General features: G+C 40.8%; 1 protein-coding gene across 2 annotated transcripts in view; it reads right to left on the bottom strand.

The window, feature by feature from the left end:
• ARHGAP15 (Rho GTPase activating protein 15) overlaps window positions 1–24,652 on the bottom strand; it is a 511,110-nt gene that overhangs the window by 402,108 nt on the left and 84,350 nt on the right. For both annotated transcript variants that reach the window (XM_019554206.1, XM_019554205.1), the window contains exons 5-6: window positions 16,549–16,636; window positions 5,845–5,934 (exon numbers count right to left, since the gene is read on the bottom strand). In XM_019554206.1, the coding sequence (XP_019409751.1) occupies window positions 5,845–5,934; window positions 16,549–16,636 (178 nt within the window). The remainder of the gene's footprint in view (window positions 1–5,844; window positions 5,935–16,548; window positions 16,637–24,652) is intronic.

The raw sequence follows: 24,652 nt of genomic DNA, 5'->3' as shown, positions 1-24,652 counted from the left end.
TAGGGCCTGTCCTGCTGCCCTCTCACCAAGTGGGTGGCCCTCCTCTGAACTCTCTCCAGGCTCACCACACCCTTTTTAAAGTGCGGCGCCCAGTACTGGACACGGTACTCCAACTGCAGCCTGACCAAGGTCGCATAGAGGGGGAGTATCACCTCTCTGGACTGGCTTGAGATGCATCTTTGGATGCGTGACAAGGTATGGCTGCCCTTGCTGGCTGTGGTCTGGCATTGGTGGCTCATGTTCATCTTGAAGTCAATAATGATGCCAAGATCCCTTTTCACCTCTGTGCTTTCAAGAAGGGAACTCCTCAGCCTGTACGTATGCTGTGGATTCCTTATCCCAAGGTGCAGCACCCTGCATCTGTCTACATTGAACCCCATCCTATTCTCACCTGCCCACTTTTGTAGTCTTTCTAAATCTAGCTGCAGCCTCTCCCTTCAAGTGTGTCCACCTCGGCCCACATTTTAGTGGCATCAGCAAATTTGGACAATGTGCTTTCCACCCCCTTGTCCAAGTCACTGATGAAGATGTTAAACAGTGCGGGCCCAAGGACCGAACCTTGGGGGACCCCACTGCTCACATCTTGCCAGGTTCAGTACAACCCAACCCATCTACCACTGCTCTCTGGGTGCGCTCCATCAGCCAATTCTTCACCCATCCAACTGTGCAGGCATCAGTGCCACAGTTGTTTAATTTATTGATGGGGATGGGGTGAGAGACAGTATCAAAGGCCTTCTTAAAGTCTAGAAAGACTACGTCCACGGCAACACCATCATCCAAGGATTTACACAAACATAACTGAGATCAGAGTAAAGAATATTCTTACATGCTTAATAGTTGTAGGATAATCTCTTCTGTAGTATCTTTAGGTATAGCTATATTTTAAATATAAAATTTTAAATGATTTTCACTTAATTTTTACCCTCATTTTCTCTGTAACTTCACATATAAAGTTTATGAGCCTGAGTAACCTACCAGGGGCTGCAGCATATTAAAGCCAGCTTTCTACTAAGACTATGGCAAGAGCCAGTCTCTATAATTTTTGTTCATGAAAATTTTATACATAAACAAAAAATGATCTCGGCAGATGAACAGAAACACCAGTGTAATAAAATGATGTGTTTGTTAAATGGACTAAGTTATTAAGGGAATAAAGCTGCATAGTAATCAATGCATATGCTACATTGTGAGCTTCCATGTGCTGGAATTTACTTACTTTTTGGCAGGGGGGGCAGGGGAGAGGGTTGTATTTTTAAACTGACCAATAAAAAGCTCTTAAACAACTGAAAGGAAACAAATATTTCGTTACTGTAAGATTTTGTGTTGCAATGTCTTAGCACAGGGAGCTAAAAGTTGAATGAACTCTGCAATTTCCTCTGCAGTGTCCTGCTAGAATGTTAAATTCAGAAAGGGCTGCTTGATTTATACATGAGAAAGAACATGAGCAAAGCAAGAGAAAACCCTGTCTGGAAAGTTTTCCACGCTGAGCACAGACAACATTTTTAAACTAATCTAGTTACTAATGCTTCGGTAAACGTATTAGTGCAGACTGCAAAGCACACCATCATGTTATTATTTTCTTCAGCTGTAACTTTCATCAAGATGTACCTCTTCAATGTAAAATTTGACAAAGTGAAGGGGAGAGAGGAGAATGACAGCGTGACATACACACTATGTCTTTTCCAGTTGCTGACTGACAACACTGCCATCCCTTAACATGGTTTTATTTAGTTATTACAACCATCTCTCTGTAAATGACACTTAGGATTATTTAAGATTATGTTGTAATCCTTTTAATCCTTGGTGCTTTAAATTTCAGGCTAACACCAAAGAGCAAACTAGCACTTAGCAGAAATATTTAAAGCATGTGATTTGAACATAAATCTTCTTTTATTCACCATTCCTCTGATGAAGACCTAGTGTATCATGTCAGTTAGCAAAAGAGAACTGTATAGCATCTCACTGCAAATTGCTGTTTGCTCAGACTGTGTGAAACGGTTTCAAACTAGGTCTATTTATTGGCGGTCTAGCATCAACAAAATAAATATAGGAAATGCATATTGTATTTGAAATGCAGACACACAAAATTTTGAGAAACAGAAATGTTTAAAATGTGCACAAATATAAAATTAGCACATATTATGTAGTATGTGGGATTTGTTTCTGATCAGATTTAACCTAGTTTAAAAAAAAGAAAGCGTTAACTATTAAAACCAACGGTGTTATGCTATTGTAAAATATTAACAGTATTGGAATCAACCCCCAACTCTTCCTGCATTCATGTCATTTGCTGCAGATTTAATTCTTAAACAGGTAATGTTCCCTTTTAATTTTCTCAATAATGTCCTTATAGTACTCTCTTTTTTAATAAGACACATATTCTTCTTAGATTTTAAATTCTTTTGTCCTGCAACTTTGCACGTTTTATTTTTTTTTAACCAAAATTTCAGTAACCATTCTCAATATCTACACCATAATTAATTTGGGCCCAAGGGCCACATAGGGAGTTTTGATTTAAGTACTAAACTCCGATTTCTGCAGCTGGTTCTGATACAACACATCCGCAAAAGCAGCTTCTCTCTGTTTCAGTTGGGAAAAAATGTTTTATTAGTCAGCATGTAATGAAATATAAACCTTCAACCATGCTTTGTTATCATGCTTTTGGACATGTAATCATGCTCGTTTCTGATAATTTCAGAGCTAGGTCAACTAACAGATTTAGTTCCCACACAGATTCTTTCACATTCTTTCATTCCAACACATGTGTATATTTATCTATCCATCCATGTATCTACATCTAATCTAATCAAAAGATATAAATATATGACAGTATAAGTGTCACATTCAGGATCTAGGTACAAACTGCCCTACTTTCTTTTAGAAACTGTTATGGCCTCTTGCCATATAGTTTCACAAAAATGTCACCCACCCCTCTTTCTATTCTGTCTGCCCCAGTCTCTTTTCAATCCTTTTCCAAAATGTCACCACTACAGATGCCAAAGCCTTCTTCTCTTCAGCTTCTGCAATCTGGCCTAGGCTTCTAATATCTCTGGCCACATCCAGACAACCACCACCACCACAAGACCCATCTGTGACACCACACATGCTGGCCATGCTCCAGCTTCTGGCCAGGCTTACAGCTGCATAAGCACCATGGCTGCAGCTTTCCTAGCTCCCAGGACCCCAGGTAAGGCTGTTGGGGCCAGCACAGTTGCTGGCCCCAGCCTCCCATACCCCACCCTGGGTTATCTGCTGCACACTAGAGGGACATTCCCCAGGGACAAGAGGCAGCAGCACAAAGTGCGCCACTGCTTCTTGTCCCCAGGGCACCAAATGTCTGCACTCATCTGGACATGGCCTCTCTGTCTAAATGATGCCACACTCCTATTCAAAACATATCTTAACATATGCCCTTCCTTCCTTGCTTGCAACTTTCATTTTTTTTCCCACTCAGTTATTGGCTTTAGGAGAAAATGCCTTGAGGGTTGCAGCAGAGAAGAGGACATGAATCACTACTTTCTTCATCAATGTATATATACAAGTCCCTTCTGGGTGCAATTAAGGCAACACAATAAGCTGTGGAGCACTTTGAGCCAAACAAAACTGCTCTCAGGTGCAGTGTCTACATGTGCACCTGGGACAACAGCAATTTGGGATAGGGTACAGTGACCCCAGGCTGGCAGGGGACATGGGGGGCGGGGGACCGTGGGCTTGGAGTGGTAGTGGAAGGTGGCAGAAGGGCACAAGTTTGCTGAAGTGTGGAGCCATGTGGCTAGGCAGCAAGCAGCCACCACACTCTAGCATCCTCATGCCCCAGCCAGCCCCTGTCACCACTTACATGTGCATTTCAGTGCAGTTACTTACTCTGCCATAAGATAGTAGTGTTCCCAAGTACTATCTTATGGCAGAGTTCATTAGTCTACTGTGTCGTCATACCAATGTACGTGCACACAGTGACATTTTACTGTGCAGCTAATTAATCTACTCCACAATAAAGTGCACATGTAGATGCACCCTCTGTAAAGTTATTATTCACACCAGGGCAAGTAAGAAAAAATCTATCTTACACTCTTCCTATCGTAGTTTTCAGTAGTTAAATGCTATAAGTCAAGGGTGGACAAAATACTGCCTGTGAGCCTGATACAGCCCACCAGCTGACTGAATATGGCCTGCGGCTGCCCTCACGGTGCTCCACATGAGGCCAAGCCCCACCCACTTCCACTCAGGCCCAAACCAACACACACAGCTTCCAGCGGGGCTGTTCCCAGTGCTGCTCTGCTCCCCTCCAGTGGGAACCATCCAGCTGAAACTTCCCTCGGACCTGGAGCAGCACAGCAGTGGCAGGCGCAGGAGAAGGAGCCATGGGTGAAGTCTTCAGTGGGAGAGGAGATGCACAGGGAACAGCTCTGTCAGAAGCTGCACGCTCTGGCCAAGGCCTGGACTGATGGGGCTGTTCTGCTCCTCTCGCCTCCACTGGTGGCTCCTCCTCCTGCTCCTGCTGCACAACTCTGAGTGGGGGAGCTTCAGTTGGGTGGCTCCTTCCCCAGTGTGTAGGGCTCTGGCTCCAGCTCCAGCTACCTGCTCTGCCCACTGGTGCTACCTGCAGAGAGCACATTCAGCGGAGCTTGCCCAGTCCATAGCTGCTGCTGTGGCACTCTGCATGGAGCTGAGCCCCAGCCAGGGCAGCCTGTGCCACACTCCTGCCCAGCCCTGGCCCTGGCCCTGGCCAGTGTGCAGCTTCTGGTGTGGCTATTCCCAGTGTGGCTACAGCTGCAGCTGTTCCCCTTGCCTCCAGTGGGATTCACCTGGGGGCATGTCCCCCCATATACTCCCCTTTGGGCATGCAGGGAATGGATCACCATTGTCCCTGTCTCAAACACTGCTCCCTGCCCTCCCATAGGGAGTTTTGATGGGTTGTCACGGGTGGGGGTGGGGAGGGAAGAGGGAGAGTGGGTGCTGACCTGGCCCATGACAGCTCATCAAATCTCCCTATGTAGCCCTTGGGCCCAAATAATTGCCCAACCCTGCTATAAGGCTTGATTTTACACTAATGTGCAGTGCAACAAAGGAACATTCTCTGTTACTATATTGATGACACCAAAGCCCTGTCTAAAATCTCAAATCATAAGTACAAATAATATTCCTTTGGAGGCGGATTCAACTTTCATTGAAATCAACAAAAACATTTCCCCTGATTTCAAGGGTTGTGGAACTGAGTATTGCAGTAGCCTTTTTTTTAGCCTCTAAATCCTTAGAATAATACCGTTCTCTCCCTTTTTTATCTTCCTTAAAGGCCTTAAGTTTACTGTTCAATACAAGTGCTTGCAGATGATAAAATGAAACAGCATTGTTTGTTTTCTATCACACAGAAGGACGGGCATATGAAATATATAACCTTCGCTATAGGCCCCGATGAATACAGAGTTCTTAGCCTCCTTATACTCCCTACTCAGGAATGAACCTGGGTCACTGCAGCCCTGAACAGAAATAAAAATAAACAGAGTAACCACACTTAGTGGGAGCAGAGCTTTTGTAAGCAGTCTGAGAAGGTTCTGTTTATGGAGGTTCTTTAGGTCAAGGATTCTAGGCTTGGGACCAAAATAATTACCTACTAAGTTTTAAAAACAAATTGTATGTAGAACATTAATCAATAAATCAACAGGTTCTCAAGTATTTTAATCATCAGGACTCTTTAGCTTAGGAAAAATAGTAAAGTGATGCTAGATAAAATGTTATGGTCTTTAAGAAACAAATGCTGAATTAGATCATTTTTAGTTCCTAAAAACAAGGAACTAAAACCTAGTTTTAGCCTTAATAGAATGGAACGAAAAAGTTGACTCTTACCTGAAACACATTCTTCCTGCTGGATTTCTCTGTGGTCCATTCAATGCAAGCTCCACACAAATCCACCCATTCCGGTTTATAGCCAGGTTTCTGCAAAGACAAATTAAAAAGGAATATGAACTGGACATACAGAAATGAGGAAGTTTGCCTGATAGAATGAGAGTAGATAAAGTTCAATGGGTAAAATATTCTACAGAGCCATTGATACCCCCACCCTCATCCAGTGAATACAAATTACTTTTATTCATGTGTTAGCCTGCAAAATTTAAATAATTCATTGGACAATTAGCAAATTGATAGACAAGAAAAATGGAAAAAATGGTATGGATGATATGTACTGTTTATTTTTGCCAACAAAACCTAAAAAATTACAACAAAACAAGGTAACATTGTGTTGATTAACACATAAGTTAATTAATTGATTGCTAAATTCTTGGTATAGCCGGAAAGAAAGGAATGTGTATCTCTGCCCTTAAAAAAATCTTTTATCTTTTATGTTTTTTATCTGTGCCAGTTGTCAAGATCTAAATCTTATCAAGTACCAGGATCTTGAATCCCACAAAAGTTAATAGGTTCCAGGATACCAAGCACATAGTAAGTGGAGCTTGACACCTTGAAGAAAGTCTATAATGTAAAGTTCTGCTGTCATGGATATGTTTGGAGGTGTGAAAAACTTATACTTCTAAATGATATGGCAATCTCCTTCAAAGTCTGCTTGCCTGTATAGTTTGTTGTTTCAGGAAATGATTTAGCTATGCTAACTAAAGCAGAATTCCTTTAGGCAAGATAACACTCTCTTTACTAGTAGGCTGGGTCTATAACAGCAAGTGCTTTGAAATATGGACTAGCTTTTATGGATCAGGTTGTTAAGCATCCCAGAAAATAATGAAAAACAAAAACCAAAACCAACCCTTGGTGACATTAAGCTCCCTGTTGTTTTGGTCATTGTTCATACCTGTGGAATTCAAAGGGTCATCTTGATATATTTTCCCCTTCTCCCTTGTTTTAAATCTTCCTTTGTTTTCAACCAGCAAGATTGGACATTGCTGGTAAAGGAAACTAAATCTTAGTATTCTGGTGAACACTTGAATATCAGTTTCAGTATTGGACACACTACTAGTTCCCACCAAATTTCTACTAGTGGATTGAAACCACATATACCCAGGAGGCACTCTAAGGTGGTTAAATGGGGATCCATCTGAGTTAAAAGAACCACCATAAGAAATTCTATTTAAGTAGTTTGCAGTCAGAAACTCAAACAGTTTTCAGCCCTAGAGATACTATTTTGCTCTACATTTGCCAAACCACAAAACCAGTGTGGTTCAGCACCCCTGGAACTGACAGACCAGTAGGTTGTCATCCCTTTTTTTTCAAAGGGAGAAAAAGATGATTATGAGTTATTCAAAAGAGAAGACTGTTCTGTGGTGAAAGCAATGGAAGAGATTAGGGTTCTTTCCCCACCTTGGCCACAGGCTTCCTCTTTTGTTTTGGGCAGAAATCTTAACCTTGCTATGTCTCATTTCCCTGTCCCTTGCAAAATGGCAATACCAATACTTTGCAAGGATGCTGTTAGGCATAATTAATTTATAATGTAAAACATTTTGAATTCTTCAGCTAGAAATTCTGATTGGCAAAGAGGTCTTATAATGAGCAAAATATTCGGAGAAAATATGAAAGTTACAAACTCCCCTCCTGCATACCTTAAAAAATATGAATACTGGATCTTTGAAGTAGGAATCTCTGTGGGTTACCCTCTTAGAACTCCACCCACAAGTATTCAGCAAAAGGTTTGCACCCCCTAAAATAGGTAAATGCATACCTACATATTGATGGCTACAAAATGGTACTTTTTGGGTTTGCTTTTGGGAATTGGCTTGTAGGTAAAATACATATGCATTAACACAATGGTTATGGGGAATGGCAAGGCTTAACTGGTTTCAAAAAGCCTGTTTGTGACAGTTTCCTTCAAAGCCCACTGTGTCTGAAGCCAGCAGACACAGTCTGGGAAACTGAAGACATGTACCACACTGTTCCAGAATGTGAACAGTATACCCAAACAGAGATAAGGTACTCTGCAGCATTGGCACCAGGTCACATGCCCAACTGCAGAGCCCTTGGGATTTCTGGTTTTGGTGGACTGGCCAAATTAGAATGACTGGTAAATAACCAAATTAAGATGTGTACATGTGATGGGTTTGCTGGAACAAAGGGATATGCCAACAGGACAGAACATGATTAGTACGGTGGCCACAGGGAAATCAATCAATGATGCCTGGGAATGAAGTGTCATCAGAAGGGAGAAAGAATAAAAAAGGAGAGATTTCAGAGCAGCAAAGGATCCCCAAGGGCAGAACCCAAAGCTGCCATGGACAGAGGGCATACCACCAGTCCATCTCACCCACCCCACTGAGGGGAGGTGGGTCATGGCTCTCAACCTCCAGGCTGCTGACTGCTGACATTCAAGAAAGAACCACAGGGTGAAGCCCTCATAATAGTGAGATGTACCTTCCCTGTGTGACAGTTCTAGGACTGGTAGATATCAAATTGTTTGTCTTGCCTGAATTATTCTTATTTGCTATCTGTATCATATATCTAATCTGTATCAATAATATTGCCTATTATCAAATGGAGAAGTCGTGGTTAGTCTGAGGGTTTTGGTCCTCCTGGAACAAGGTATCTGGATCATAAGGCCAGTACAAGCACATATCACCCTATATGTAGGGGATCTGGTCAAACATCATTGGATCTCCTTAAATAAAATAACAAAATGATTGGTTGAATATGCACATGCTTATATACACTGGTGTGAGGGCCACAGCTAAAAAAATGGATGTGTTAAGAGGAAGACCTTGGGAGTCCATAGTGACAGGAAAGGAAGAATATAAAATATGGACCAAGACATAGCTTTGTGGTAGTATCAGGCTCTAAAATAGTCCTTTCAGGGAAACACTGATGCCTGCATTGTTTGAAACATTTAAAACTGGACTGGGCAAAACAGTGTAAAATCTATGGGACATTTTTGCATTGGCAGAGAGATGGATCTGGCAACTTCTATGTCTCTTCTACCATTAATTTCTATTATTCTATGAAAAGGTATGTGTTAATACAACTAGGGGTCCACTACATAATTTATGTATAAGCATTCTTTATCATGTTAGAATATGGTATTATTTTCTACTTCAGGTGTGTAAAAAGCAGTGAGAAATAGTTGTTATATACTTCTGTTTCCTTCTCAGATACATGGAGAAGGGATGCAGATTGGGACGAGATATTAGGAAGATGATTACATTTCTGCTTAATATAAATGATTTTGATTAATCCTCATTACAAATACAGTAGAAATCATTTGAATTTGGGAAAGATAGTGCTTCTGCCTCAACTGAGGGGTACAGTTTGCATAAGTGTGGTGGTTACTGTTGCTAAACTCCATAACCCAAACAAGTACTGGTATAGGTGAAACATCCTGTTGAAATCCACAAAAGCAAAGGAATGAAGAGTCAAGCAGGAAATTCTTCCCACATCAGAGTTCCCCCTGTGATTAGATATCAAGGAGTTCTTCAGAGGGTGGGCACAGGGTAGTCCTTATTTAAATCAATATAAATCCAAGGTTCAATTTGGCCATGTTGCTGTCTTATACGCCATATTATATGCAGCCTACTTCCAAAATATGCAGGCTTAAGTAATAAGTGCCATTACAGAATGAGTTTAGTTTAAAGTGAGAGCCCATGTCCTTGCTTTGTGTTCTTCAGTCAGACTAATTATGTTATACCAGTGTTGTTGGTGGGGGTTGTGCTGTAAATTGATACAAGTGTCTGTTACAATGAAATCTGTCTCTGCATGCGTATGGATTTCAGAGGCATTTTCTCTTGGTAAATTACTTTGCAGAGGGACTAAAAACCTGAGGTTAAAATATCCTCTGTTAAATAAACTGTTTTGACAAAACAGTTGTCTTTTTTTTAAAATCAAAAGTACAAATCTTTGAAAAAATTTGAATAATCTTGATGGCAGTCAGAGAAGGACTAACAATGGAGCAATGATCTAGTTAGATCATGATATCCATTTAAAAGTAAAAGTTAAACGGTTTTGTAAATGCTAAAGTTGTATGAAATACTTATATATGACCAGGAGCTAAATATATAATTTTTATTATATGCAGTGAAGCTGTAGTAGTCCCTTCATATTGTCACTGATATATTTAAACAAACACAATGCCTATCTTTTAGCCTCTCCCTCTCTCTGTGGTTTACAACACCACTTCCATTAATTATTACGAATAACAAGGCCATATGGTAGAATTAACCTTACTAGAAAAGCAGTGGACCCAGACCATCTCTCATAGAAGTCAACAGGAATTGCTTGCCAATGGCTACCAATGGCTGCTTATACACATGCTTTGCAGGGAGTGAGGGGTGCATTTTAATTCAAGTGATCCTCAGGCAGCTGCTCTAATTAAAATGCCTCACCATCATGTGTATTAAGCCCCTGTGCATTTGAAAATGGCTATGGGGTGATTTATCTAGACCTCATTTGACAAGGTTTAGTTAAAGCACCCACAGCCATTTTAAAAGCATGGGGGCTTAATGCACATGAGGATCTGGTGATGCTGCAGTATTCTAACTAGAACATGGAGCAGATTTGATTACTTGAGTCTACTCCAACACATTCTAATTAGAATGCCAACATGTACATGTATAGGCAGTCAATGCGCTAATGGGTCTTACGCCTACAGTTGCAGAAGGGATTCCATTGGAAACAAGGAATGATGGAGTATAATACTGGGCTGTAGATAGCATCAGTCTATGAATCAAAATATTATTAAAATTATGGTAAATATAATTTAAAATCACCAATAAGTGCTGCTTATTTAATAACAAGAGAGATTATGAGTTCATACTTTCATTATTCTCCCAATGTTGCCTGAATGGCTTTACCATGAGGTATGGTTCCTTTTATAATGATGCATCCGTATTTTAAATTTTCACTTTATATACAGTACTTAACGATTAATAATTAATAAGGAATGAATGGCTTTATAATCTAAAGCTATATTAATCTTTTTGTTAAATCACATCATTTTCTTGCTATAAATAAAATTGCTATGTTATTAAATTCATACTACAGTGAATGAACATTGACTTTATTGCATTATTTAATTAATGGTTGAGTTCTCTCTTTTCTGAAGTAAACAATATTTGAAAAAGTCAGTAAACAAATGATTTTTAATGAAGTCTTTTGTATTATTCCTTTTCGGATATCAAGATTATAGCAGGACAAGTGGTTTGTAAAAAAACAAACAAACATTGAACTAGCTTCATCAGATGGAATTACTTTGCCTGAATTTTATTTAGTTTGAGCAGGAACTTCTCTGAATTCTTTATGACATTATTAGCAGTGATATCCATCTACTACTTGCTTGAGTTTTGCTTAAAATATTTGATATCATGACAAAAATATAGCAATAAAACATGCTCAGTCTAGCATTCACAGTACTTCATTATTGAACTTTTAGGCTCATAGTAGAAGCAATAGTAGCAGTAGTAAAAATATTGTTGTAGCTAGCTGCTGTAGTCAGAAACCCACCACATAAAATGTGGTGCCAGGACAAGAATATTTTCAGTTGGGTGAGGTCCATGGGGTCAGGGTCACATCAGAAGAAACTTATGCTAAAATGCACAGCCTTTTCATCGTGACAGACATCAAACTGGAGAATGTGGCAAAGAGAAAGGGGGAGGATGAGGCCAGGAGCATGAAGCTTACTGTACATGGTAACTCACTTTAGGCATATACACATATTGTTTGCTGTGTTAAGATTACCCTGTTTGTTTGTTTGTTTTTAAAGAAGAAAGATAAAGCTATGAGGCAGTGATTATTACCTCATTTATTACAAGCACTGCTGGAGAAGCGAGCTTTCAGAAAAGGTACTGGCTTAGTATGAGGTTGTGTCTCATAACGTATTTATTTTTCACTAAACATATTTAGCTTTGAGCCAGATTCCTGTTTTCTACCAAAGTCCCCTTCTGCCACTCATTAAACCAGCCCTGAAGGAGCTGATGAAAACTCTTGCAGTGTGAAGAAATTCTGGCTTAATATAAAGCTTTAATCCAGATACTTAGGGCACATTGTCTCTGTGGCAAACCCAAGAGCACTACTCAGAAGCATCCTCTGCCCATGCACTGAGGCAGCACATGCCAAAACACCAAGACTAGGCAGCATAGTTGGTTTAGCTCAGTACACAATGAGAGATGGTCTAAGGCTCTCCCCCAGACATGTCCTTGGCATACATTCAGGGCCAAACTTAATCAGCTAAACTGCCTATTCTTCAGGCTTAAGAAGCTAGTGATTGGCATGTGTAGATGAAACAGGGACCTTAAATTGAAGCGGTGGGTTTTAAAAAACTCTGTTTCCATTTTGGGCTGATTAACCCCCCGTGTTGTGCACACAGCCCACTGACTTACCTGCCTCTGGCTGTGGGGAAGGGAGGGCAGAGCAGCCCCTGGGCTGCGGGAGTGGGAACGGGCGAGGGGCTGGTGCTTCTCTCTGTGGCAGCGGTGCCCCCCCCACCGGAGGCACCTGCCTGCAGGCATCCAGCTATCCAGCTCAGGCAGCTCCGGGGTACAGCACAGCCACAGAGGGAAGCACTCGGCCCCCGTGCAGCTCAGGCAGGCGGGCTCTGTTGGGGGGAGGAAAGCTCACACTTGTTGCTTTTCTTGGTTGAAGCCTGCTTTCCTGGGCTGCTGCCAGGCTGCCTGCAGGGCTTCCTGCAGAGCCGTGGAGCTGCATGGAGCCCAGTGGAGCTGCGCCTCAAGTCATTTAAGGTTCATTATGCTGCCGAATTTCCTACAGCAGCTGGAATTCATGCGCAATACGCTGCTGAGGTGTGCAAACACAACACCATTAAAGCAGTGCAAAAGCATTTATCTTGCTTTAAAGTGTTGTGCACACATGCCTCTTGTTTCATCTACACACGGCCTTGGAGAAAGTGGGCAAGGCCTGTCTCTTGGCAGCATTTTGCCAAGGTTTGCCACTGTGGCAGCATAGACATCCCTTACTCATCCGGCAAATTGTACAAGGAGAACATTATGGAAAGTGGGGAGAAGTTTGGATGAGGGAGATGGAATTAAAGGAACCCAATGCACTCTAATGCTTCCCAGCTGATAGTCTGGCCCTTCATTTCAGGGCAAATTACAGTGATTCCAGGTTTACTCTGTTTTGTATCAGGTCCAGTCTAAACAAGCAGAAAGGGGATGTGAATGCCGGTCTCCCTCATTCCAGTTGAGTACCCTAGCCACTAAGCTGTAGAGCAGGAGTGGCTAACCTGCAGCAAACATGCCACAAGTGGCAAGGGCAGTCTTTATACAAGCATTATATTTAGGGCACAGATGGAAGTGACAATTTTCACCCAAACTGGCCACAGAAAGCAGCTTAAAGCCATGGCCAAACATAAATGCAGACAGCTTCAAAAATGGCTGATCGGGTGAAAATCTGACTCCTCATTATATGAGGGGTCAGATAATAACATTTAAAAACATAGCATCTTCTGTAACTTCTGTCTGCACTGCCTCCCAGCCTTGAGCTGTTTTCGGAATGGGAGCGGGGGAAGGGAGAGGAGGGAGTTCGGTTTGAGGGTTTTTCAGCCCCTGCTAGAGGGTGGAACAGGGGTATTGGTTGGGGCTCCAATACCCCTGCCCCACTCTCCAGAGCTGACTGAGGAACCCCTAGAATGAGCTTCCTCTGCTCTCTTTCCCCGCTCTGAAACAGGGACAGGTTGGGAGAGCGAAGGGCCATTGCAGCTGGCTTCCCCCCCTCACCAGAACCAACAATGAACTTCTGTTTGTTCCGGGAGATTGGTGTAACTCAGAATGCTTCCTGCAAAGTGTTCTCAGTTACAGCAGGGAGCTGTACTTCTGCCTGTACCCTTAGATCAACCTAGCCAAAATTAAGTTGATCTAAATGGTAGAAAATGCAGGCAAGTACAGATCATAGGTTGCTCTAAAATGTGTATGCCCAACCTAAATATAGTTCACCTCAGAGAGTTATCCTGATACAAAATGATTTAATCTGGCTTAACAAATGTGTCCACCACACAGCTCCAGGACAAGGAAAGCGCAGCCGCTTGCCACAACCCGGGGCTGTGGTATTTCTAACCGCCCCCCCTACACTGACTGGAGTATTCTTAGCCACCTGACCACTTCTGACCAAGCAAAGCCCCCCTTTTCTTGCCCCCATGAAGTTACCAAGCTCACTCTTCAGATCTGCCAGCTCCCCTTTTCCCAAGTAGTTAATTACTTTGGGCTGCCTGTGCTGTTCCTAGTTTAGGTTTGGGGGATGTACCCAACAGTGCTAACATTTCTTGGCACTTTAAAAGGATCTCAAGGTAATCCAGAGTCCAGTGGCACCCTAGCTGAGAATCACTGATATAGTTCAGGAATTTACAAAGTGGCCATGCCTATGTGTGCGCATAACTGTACAGGAGACTAATTAGCTGCAGAGTAAAATGTCACCATCTACACATGTAATGCTGTTAGGCCAAAGTAAACTAATTAACATCACCCTAAGATAGTACTGTCAGCAACTGTACTTAACTACAGGTAATTAACTGCAGTTAAACATACATGTACACACTGATGGTGGGTATAAATTGCACCCAGTCATCCCACCCAGCAAGGGGCCAGACTCCTGCCTGTTGCCTAGACACATGGATGAACACTTTCAGCACCCTCATGTCCCAGCCAATCCCTGTGTCACCTGATGCTACCACCAGAAGCCTGGGACTGAGCAGCCCTGGTATATATTTTTCCACCCTGGCTCAAGGGTGCACGTGTAGAAACTGCTCCAGAGTTCATTGCTTCAAATTAATTGCACATGTAGATGCACCCAGCATGTCCTTAGTAAGTGCCTAAGAACAGCAGAGCATCCCCAGCTCCCACTGTGGCCCATACCGTGCAAATTTCAATGAATGGGAACCACATGATCAGATGTTCTGTTTCAGCACTAAAGTGTTCAATGAAATTTCCTGTCTGATTGCAACAATCCTGGGATAATTACCAATGATAAGTTTATGTGCCTTTGGTTTCATGTTAAGTGCTCTTCTTCTATTCAAAATTATTGTTAAAAATGTGTTGCTTGGGAACAGGCTGCCATCCTCTAACTGGTACAGATAACAACAACTCTGACATGGACAAAGGCACTTAAGGGGAAAAGGGGTGTTCATTTAGTTCTTGGCTACTATGTTGAGACTACTAACAATGATATCTATTAATGCCATGTTTGATTATGACCATGGAACAAGGACAGGTACAAGTCTGAGACTACTAAGTCATGAATACATGCTAATAGAATACTTTTTACTAAATTACCTTAATGCAGACAGTAAAGGCAAAATAATTTTCTAGCATAAAAATCGGCTAGCTTGATGCTGGCATGAATAATGAGTTTCAAAAAAACATTAATTTATAAGTAATTTGCTTGTACAGTTTCAGCAATATAACCTCCTCCCGCCATTTCAGTATAAAAAGCTATCAAATTTTCCACAGAGCCAGCATTACCTTTTATTTGTTTTTAACAAACATTGTTTTGCAAGTAAGGAGAAAGGAGGAAGGAGAAGGGTTATTTTAATTGTAATGCAAACAATATTGGTGGCTTAAGAGCATAAAATTTCATCACCTGCCATCTATAAATTAGTTTATTGTGTGTGACTCCTTTCTAGTCACCCATCACTTCAATAAGGTATGGCAGGTTTGATCAAGCCTTGGGAGCCCTTCACAAAAGGGCTCTGTCAAACCTGCCCCTTTTCTGTCCACAGTGTCATATATTTACTGAGTTCTCTTTCTGGAACCCATACCAAGGTTTGTAGCTTTGAACTCCACAGTAACTAGCACTGAAGGGATACATGCCATTATTGCTTGTGCAACATAACTGTCACATCTCTGAAGACTAAGATCAGTGGCCTCTCCTTGGGGCACAATAAAAAGGTACTGTAAATTTCACTTTGTAGTAACTACAGGCTACAGAAATTGCATTAGCTGCATTAGATGGAGTCATAGAAATATTCAGGAAGGTTAGCTGGATATGGTAGGTGTCACGTTTATACTAAGATAAAAAATCACTTTGCTAACTTACAGTGTTTTCCTCTTTGGTAACACCCCATATTAAGGTTCCATTTATAAATAGTTTATTATAATTTATTAATGTATAAGCCACTTTATAGCATACTGGATAACAACTTAAATTCATGTATTAAAGATGCACATACATGGTTTAGTACAATTTACGTCTTATAATATCACTTGCAACAGATTCTCATCGCATCATCTGTTAAGTATTTATTACTAATGCATTTTATAACATACTTTATAATACGTTATTTGAGGCAGTAGCTGTGGTTAGTGATCATTTTCATAAATAAGAATAAAGCATTTGTAAGTGGCACCTTAATTTAAAGTGTTACCTTCACATTACTGGGTAGTTGCTCACCATTTGTCTCATTTTGCAATTATTCTCAAAATGCACCTCTTAATAAAAGACGTGCTAAGTCCTATTTCTTCCCCCACCCTCTAGCTGATTAAAAGTTTATTGAGTCATTTCGTTATAGTTGCTGGCAGATCTCTGGAAGTTTTCAAGCTCTTTTTCTTTTCTTTTTTTTTATGGTGCTAAACTTTTTATTCAGTAACATTTCTGAAAAGCATTTAAAGGATAATTACTTACCAGACTGACCAATGCTGGCTGTTTTGATTCTTTGTAGAATTCTATTTTCCGAGCAGTAAGAACAAGCCAAGAAGTAGACCAGTTTTTCCTTAAAATAAATAAATAAATAAATAAATAAACAATGGAGAAAGTAATCAGAAGCTATCTTTGTTATAAAAAGATGTCAGATAATGTATTACCCATAATATTTACAGATATAAGTGTGACAAAACTTTGGGATGCTCCCAGAGATATGCCCTGGGTTTGTTTAAATTTAGCGGTCCTCCACCCTGCCAAATGGGTATGCCCAGGTTATTAATTTGCCCAGAAATTACAGTGTGCCACAGACACTTCGGTCAAATACTAGAAAACCAAAAAGGGTTTATTACACTGAAAGAAAAGGTGATCAAATGCTTTGACAACTACATACAGGAAAACAAAATGGACAAATTCCTTCCGCTTCTTTCAGACTACCACCTAGCCCTCGTAACCTTTCTATGAAAATCCCCCTCAGTTACCAGGGGACCTGTGACTATGCCACCTTGTGTCACTGTCACTATCCAGACCTCCCATTGCATTCCACCTCCCACGACTTTCAGGGGGGCCAGAGAGTCCTTTGGAGTGTCTCTGTCTGTGGCTCAGTGACACTGGGATTCAACCTTTCTTTGATCTCAGAAATTAAAATGTTATAACTCAGATTCAACATAAGCAAACACGCTCTGTTGATGTTAATGAACTTGAACCTGTTTCCACTGAGTTAACCCAGTAGGTTTGGTAGCCCATTTGCCTTCATTCACCTTTTAAGTTCACTGTGGCTCTTATTCATAAAAGCACTTAGTCACAAGAGCAAATGTTAACCATGTAAAATCACTAGGACTACTGACATGATAAAATTCACACATGCTTATGAGGTTTACTCCTTTGGGACCATTATGATTAAGCACGTTTCTGGTGATTCATAGTTCAGAGAAATCCAGGACAGGAATAGCAAAGAAATCATAACTTAAGGCAATAAACAGAGGCCTGTATTAAGGACTGATGTTGAAAGATTCAGATTTTTTTTAAAATACAAAAGTATTATGAAAACATTTAGAAAACTACAAAAAGGTAATTACATACAACAGGCTTACAGAGATACAGAAATAGCCACATAGAAAAAAGACTTGAAGATAAAAGACTTTTAGTTTATATATACTCAATCTTACATAGGGTTTTTCACCTGAATTCAGAAAAATTACTGTTGTCTAGTTAAATAAATAATACAAATCCTGAAAACATTTTCAGTTTTCATACACACCATTATCCAACTCAATATGTATATCAAAATTAATAATCACTATTCAGTATTAATTATCATCTCATTTAATATGTTTTAATTATTTTTGTTAAAGGACATAAAATACTATGAATTAAATCCTGGCCTTGTTGGTATCAGTGGTAAAATGCCCATCAGTTTGAACAAGATTAATACAAAGGAAATTCAATGAAACTTGTTTTTGTAAATCACTTAGGTGATTTTGATAATTCTATCCAGAGCCTCAGCGGGGGTAAACTATACAGATTTACAGTAGTTGAGAATCACATGCATGCCTGGCAATGAACAGTTCAAACATCTCAACTAGCCATTCTTCATGACATTCTCATGAGGTAAGGATTGTGGCTACCTATAATTACCAGGGTTTGAAATACCTGTGAGTGAGAGGGAGCTATCCACTGGCAAGTGTCATCTGTAGGCTTTCTTGAGTTATCTTTTACAGAGACCGCTCAGTGACGAATACCATAGGAATTCTAAGCTTGCCTATACACTTTTATGTGATGGCACAACTAAATGTGTCACTACCTGCCATGTTCCAACCTGTTTCTGGACTAAGAACCCACTATGCCAAGCAGTATATAAACATAAGAGTTTTATCCTTGCTAACCCTTTCTTGAACTTCCTATATGGATTTCATATCATTCTTTTGCTACAAGCAAGCTGAATTTGGACTATTAATACTCTCTGTAAGTTCTTTGGTGACATTAATTTCCAAGATTTTATTATTATGGTGCAACTTGCAAAAAGCTGTATACGCTTATCCTTCCCATATATTTTACATTGGATTAGGCAAACCCAGTTTAATTTCTGGATCATTTCTGAAGGGTGCAAGCTAAATCTACACCTAAACACATATGGTAAAGCTGGGCAAGGGGAGATGGTTATTTGAGAAAGAAACTGGAACCCCAGCTCCTCCTCTTTCACTCTATGCCTGTCCCTTTTTTTGCCTTGGCTAACAGAACAGAACAAAGAGATCAATATGTTTTGATTATATCCCTCATATTTTAAATTTCCCAGTTGAGGTATCGAAGGTGTAAGAGTTTTGTTTGAGCCATTCAGTATCAATCTACATGATTCATAATGATAAATGGCAGTAGACTTCAAGCTGAAAGCTCCAGCTAACATTAGTTTAGTAAAGTAGGAAGCAGTCAACATGAAAGAAGTAAAGAATCAGTAAAGAAGTAGTCAGCACTATTTACTCTTGATCATGGCCTCAAGAAGTCTCACAACTACAGAGATACAGAAGAGTAATGGAGACTTTCCTCCTGCAGTCCCACCTAGACTGTTGGCAGGCATTGGGACAAAAATAAAGGAGGGAAAAATCCCTGGCAATTTTATTTAGGATTCAAACAGAGGAGAAAGAAAACAAATGGCTAATCTCTACTCATCCTAATCTCTTAGCAGGGAGAAGTCCATAGCACACCATCCTCCATCACTCAAGGAAGAGGAAAAAAGAAGGAAGAAGATATAGTAACCCAGGTTAAAACAGATCAACTTAATATTTAAATATCCCCAATGCAACAAGCTAAGATCCCCAGAAGGATTTCTATTCAGTAGCTAACGTTGGTTCACCTATTTAGCATTGGTTCACTGATTTACCTCAGAGTTTTTGTATTACTTATACCACAAGAAGTCTGTAAGGGATTCAGATGTGGGTATACCTTATGCTCTTATAGTAGACTGAATCACACTTGCTTGTGCAGGAAGAGATATGCTTTACTTGTTTAAGGAACATAAAATCTGTGTTTGATGTTGAGAGTCATTTCAAATATTCACAATGACACTCAACACCTAACAATGGTAAAGGGTGGTAAAGGGGCTAAAAATCCTAGCTCCAGACTGAATGAGGTACTGCACTAACATGGTTATAGCTGGGTTACTGTTGGAGATGGCAAAGCAGAGGGTGAGGGAAGCACAGAACAAGAGTGCTTAGCCTTTGTGAGCCTGTTTGCACAGGAAAAGAGAAAACTGATCAGACCTTGTTGGTGGATGATTAGCAGGAAATATAATTCCTTTACCTGGGAAAAATGTAGTATTACTGGGTGCATCTATACATGCACTTTACAGCAAAGTTTACCAATTAGATCCACAATAAAGCATCATAGTCTACACATTTCCCAGTATTAGGACACAGTAAATTAAGTCTACTGTTTCTAACAGTCCTATCCTACAGTGGAGTAATTTATTCCATCAAAATGCACATTTAGAGGGTGACAGGGGCTGGCTGGTAGGGCTGTGCAAAATTTTGCTGGGTGTTTTGTTTCGACATTGTTTTGTCTCATTTCAAGCTCAGAACAGTGAAATCAAAATGAAATTAAAGGGTTTGAAACAGCCTCAAAATGAAATGAGGGCAGTCAAAATGTTTCAAAACTTTCTAAATGTTTAAAGTTTTGAAGCTGGGCTTGGTTGCAGTTAAAGAGAAACTAAGGAAAGGGAGGGGGAAGGTCTTATATTGACTGTGTAGCTGACCAGTGACTGTGATCCTGCCCTGAGGTCCCTTCCAATCACAGTGCTCTGGGGGAGGGATGGAAAAACAGCATAAAAACCATTGTTTGAACTGAGCTTTCTCTGTGCCTTCACTCTTACAAGTCACACAAATTTTGCTCTAAACAGCTTGAGGTGCAGTTTCCCAGAAACCCCTGCACATATCTCCTTGAAACTTGTCGGGCTTCGTGGCTTCAGCAGGGACTACCCTCCTTGCTGTATTCATTGAAATCAGGGAAGAAATGCTAAAGTAACAGGCATTTTCATGATTCCCCATTATAGTCTACGGGCAAAATGTCAAAACGTGTCAAAACAGTGAAACACTTTCGACGAAACAAGACAGAATAGTGCTTCAAAATGAAATAAAACAAAACGTTGAAATGAAATGCTGTCCCTTTGAAACAGTAAAATGGAAGTTGAAACGAAACAGTGCTGTTTTGCACAGCCCTACTTGCTGGGGCACAATGGTGCGAAAGTGAGGGGACTGCCTGCCTCCTCATTCAACCCCCCGCCACTACCTGGAGCACAGAGCTGACCCTGCTGCCAAGCCCAAAACTCTCTATCCTGGGTCAAGCTGCTGGAGTCCCAGGCGCATGTACTGGAGTCACACTGCACCTGGGAGCAGCTGACACTGATGCAAACTGCACTGGAGTTTATCGTGTCATCTTAATGGCATGTGTAGATGCACCCACTGACCTTTAGTCTGAATTTTGAAACAGCGAAATAAAAATGAAAAATACAAAACTTTGTGCTTTACATTTTCTGGTTAGCTCAGTATAGGATCATGTCTTAGACATCATAATTATGAAAAAATTGTCATTAAGATTTCAAAGCTATGAGGCAACAACCAGTCTTAGTGGTCTTTTAAGTTCTTTTTTTTTAGAGGAGAATGTTGGCTTAATCCTATTTGACATGTTCGTATTGCTGTTCTTACCAAAAATTGTGTAGAAGCAGCAGAAGTCAAGAAGAGTATTAGACCGTATCAAACTTCAACACAACATCAGAAGGTGAACTTTCCCTTATTATACCCACTATATTCAAAATTCTCTTTAGTCCACAAGAATGTCATAAAACTCGTGACATTTAAAATCAAAACTTCATTGTTTCTAGTTGTTTATCGTTAATCTTTAGTTCACAAAAGCAGTCATTTTTATTACATGAAATGTAATAAAGGATTTTGTTTGTAAGGGATATAACATGAGGTAAGAAAAAAGATTTGGAGATGTAAATTATCTCTAGAAGTGGACCTTCTTTTATACACCATTTCAGTGGACATACATAGAGGGTTAATGTTTTCAAGCCCTTTGGGCAGTTTTTTTTACCCTTTGCCAGATGGATATCTTTAGCTTTCAAAAAGTCACTTCCAATCAACAAACTGGAAGGGCTGGCTACATGAAGGGAGAAGGTAGTTAAAGTATATTTAGAGAAGGTAAATCATCTTTGTCTGCACTTGACCCAAAAAAAGAAACAGATCTCCCTGACTATCAGCATGCAGAAAGATACAAAATGTACACACCAAAACATTATGAAATATATTTGGTATTGCATAAAATCATCCTTTTGAATCAACTGAACTAATGTACTATATTAAAGAGAAAATATTGGCAGACTCCAAAAAGATGAAGGGTGACATCTGCATATTGTAAAAAGAAAGCAATATACTCCATTCATCAGATAAAAGTTACTGTATTTGCATTCTATCAAATGGACACCTGATGGCAGCACATTATAAGACCAATGCTATTCACAATTTCTTTATCTCTTAAAAGTGTTATTTTAAAATATAAATAGACAGTGCCACATGTATAAACATATAATAATATTCTGACTTTTCTATGTGTAACCATATAGGTGGGGGGCAACATTTTAGACATGCTGTTCTGTTGCAGCCTCCATACATTATTGACTAAGTTAAAGCCCACTTCCCACCCATAAATATCCATTGTTTTAATAATGCTAAAGCTGTGATAGAAAATCACAAAACCAAATTAATTAACCTTTGATCAATTCTCCAACACTTTGTTGTACTTGGCTCATCTAAGTATGAAACCTTGAGGCTTACTCAGCTCATCACTAATACTGGATAACAACAGTTGCAAGAAATTGATGAATTCTTCCAACAAAAGCTTGTCAAAAGACTTATGCTTTTTCCACTCACATTAGGAAAAAGTGAATAAACTACTGCACCCGTCTCTGATTTTGAAGGTATACATGACACAAAAAGCTCTGGAGTGTGACTATAACAGCCCCAGCAGCTACTAAGATACTATCAGCTTCACAACTGAAAGTACATTGCTGTACATTGCTGTTTACAGCTTCAAAAGACATGTTCCATATGTTCCCAGTTTGCTTCTGGTGTTAATACAAGTTTTTGGTGTTAATATTTAAGACCATCTATGGATTTGGGTCTAGCCACAATAAAGAGCAACTCTTCATTCTCATCCAGAACACTATGCCTAGATCCAGTCCAAAGTGACTGGAAATGAAAGCAGAATTGGACCCTCAAATGTTGTGTTTATTTCTTGCATGTATTCTTTCTGGCATTAATGTTGCTAACATCATGGCACCTTGAATCAGAGCACCACTGCTCCAGTATGGTGGCAATATTCACACATGTGCGTGCTTCACTGGCAATCACACTACTTCTAACTCAGGAGCCTGTTCAGATAAGAAGTAGTGTGGCCAGCTTTGTGAAGATGATTTAGTGCAGTTATCTTCTTTCAGTTCTGTTGGACTTCTAAAGAAAAGTGGTAGTTAGTATTGTGAATGAGCCAGAGAGCTGTCTCTCAGAAGGTTATGGGTAGGCATACCCTGGCTACACTTCTTCCAGTTTAGAAAAGAGTGGTGTGCCAGAAGTTACCATTGCCTGTTTTACTACGGTGTTGCCTGGCACCATTATAAAAAAGCAGATATTTTCCTAAAATAGAAATTTTAAAATGAGAGAAAATTCCTGTTTTAAAATGCATGCAGACACAAAGGGTACATGCCATAATAAAGAGCAACTCAATTCACTGCACTCAATTTATGGTCATGTGGCTTGAAGCTGGGAGTGGCTTGTGCACGTTTGCCAGTGCTGGGAGCCATGCCGAGACCCCAGTGTGAATAACTTGGGGTGAGGAGAAGCACAGGCAGGATCAGAAGGGGCTAATAGATCCATGGTGGGGTTTGCTGGGCCCAAGGGGGGGTGGGTCCAACAGTGGCATTGCTCGTCTCATGATGGGGTGGCTGGGGAGCTAAAAATAGTCCAGCCCGGTTTCGAGGGGCAGGAGGGGAGCACAGCCCTAGGGCTGCACTCCAAACGTGTGCAGACATTCATCAGATCAAGCTAACCTGTTGCCTCAGGTGAACTAATTTAAATTGGGCCCACTCCTACTTACATCGATCTAAATGTAATATCTGCACATACCCCAAAACTGCTTTTCTCAAACTGGGAGGGTCCCAGGCAAACTTGGATTTTTGGTAGGTAGCTATATTGTAAAATAAAAGACTCAGAGATGGTTAGGAGACATAAACAGGAACTTTAGTGTCTATACAATTGAAATTATTTGCTGATTTCACATGCATTTTATAACTTGCATCACTAAAATCAATATTGGATTTAATATTTAGATATTTCTTGAAGTAGAATACAATAATGTATTATAGCATCTGGTTGGTTATCATGAATAAGGTAGAATGAACCATGTCATTGCAGCTGCCATACTGACATCCAGAGAGGTAGGTTAACACTAGACACATCTACATGTGCATTTGCTGTGGCACCAGTTTACTCACAAGTCAATTATTCACAAGTAAATGGTGCCAGGAAAGCATCTATACATGCAGGAAAGCAGGAGCAGATTTGCTGCCCATCTGCGCCTGCTTCCCAGGGCCTTGCAATGGGTTCCTGCTGCCACTGGGGGGCACTCCCGGCTATGTCTGCAGCTGCCAGCCCTCTTCAAAAGCCCATCCCACTCACTGTCCTATGGCCAGCCACTTCTCTAGCCAGGAGCAGTGTGCCCAGCACAAGGACAGCAAGCAGCAATGCTCTGCTCACCATCTCTGTCTCCCTGCTCCATGGCTATCCCTAGCAGTGATGACCAGCACCCTGGGTGCCTGCTGGCTGCTGTGGTGGACCTGCTGGCCCACTGTGCTGACCACTGCCTAGACCACGTCCATCTCGCTCCTCCCAGCTCCCCCACATGCAGCAACCATCCTCCAGACCATTGCACGCTGTCCCAGGTCTACTGCCATGCACCTGCAACCTTGACTCCATCCACTTGGCCGGACCCCAACAGGGATGCTGACAACAGGCTTTAGAATGCCACCATTGGGGCTGCCATCACC

The sequence above is a fragment of the Crocodylus porosus genome, unplaced genomic scaffold (assembly GCF_001723895.1).
Source record: "Crocodylus porosus isolate Cpor-Errol unplaced genomic scaffold, CroPor_comp1, whole genome shotgun sequence".
NCBI classification, from domain to species: Eukaryota; Metazoa; Chordata; order Crocodylia; family Crocodylidae; genus Crocodylus; species Crocodylus porosus.
The sequence above is the reverse complement of the archived record's forward strand: the minus strand, read 5'-3'. Positions and strand labels throughout refer to the sequence as shown.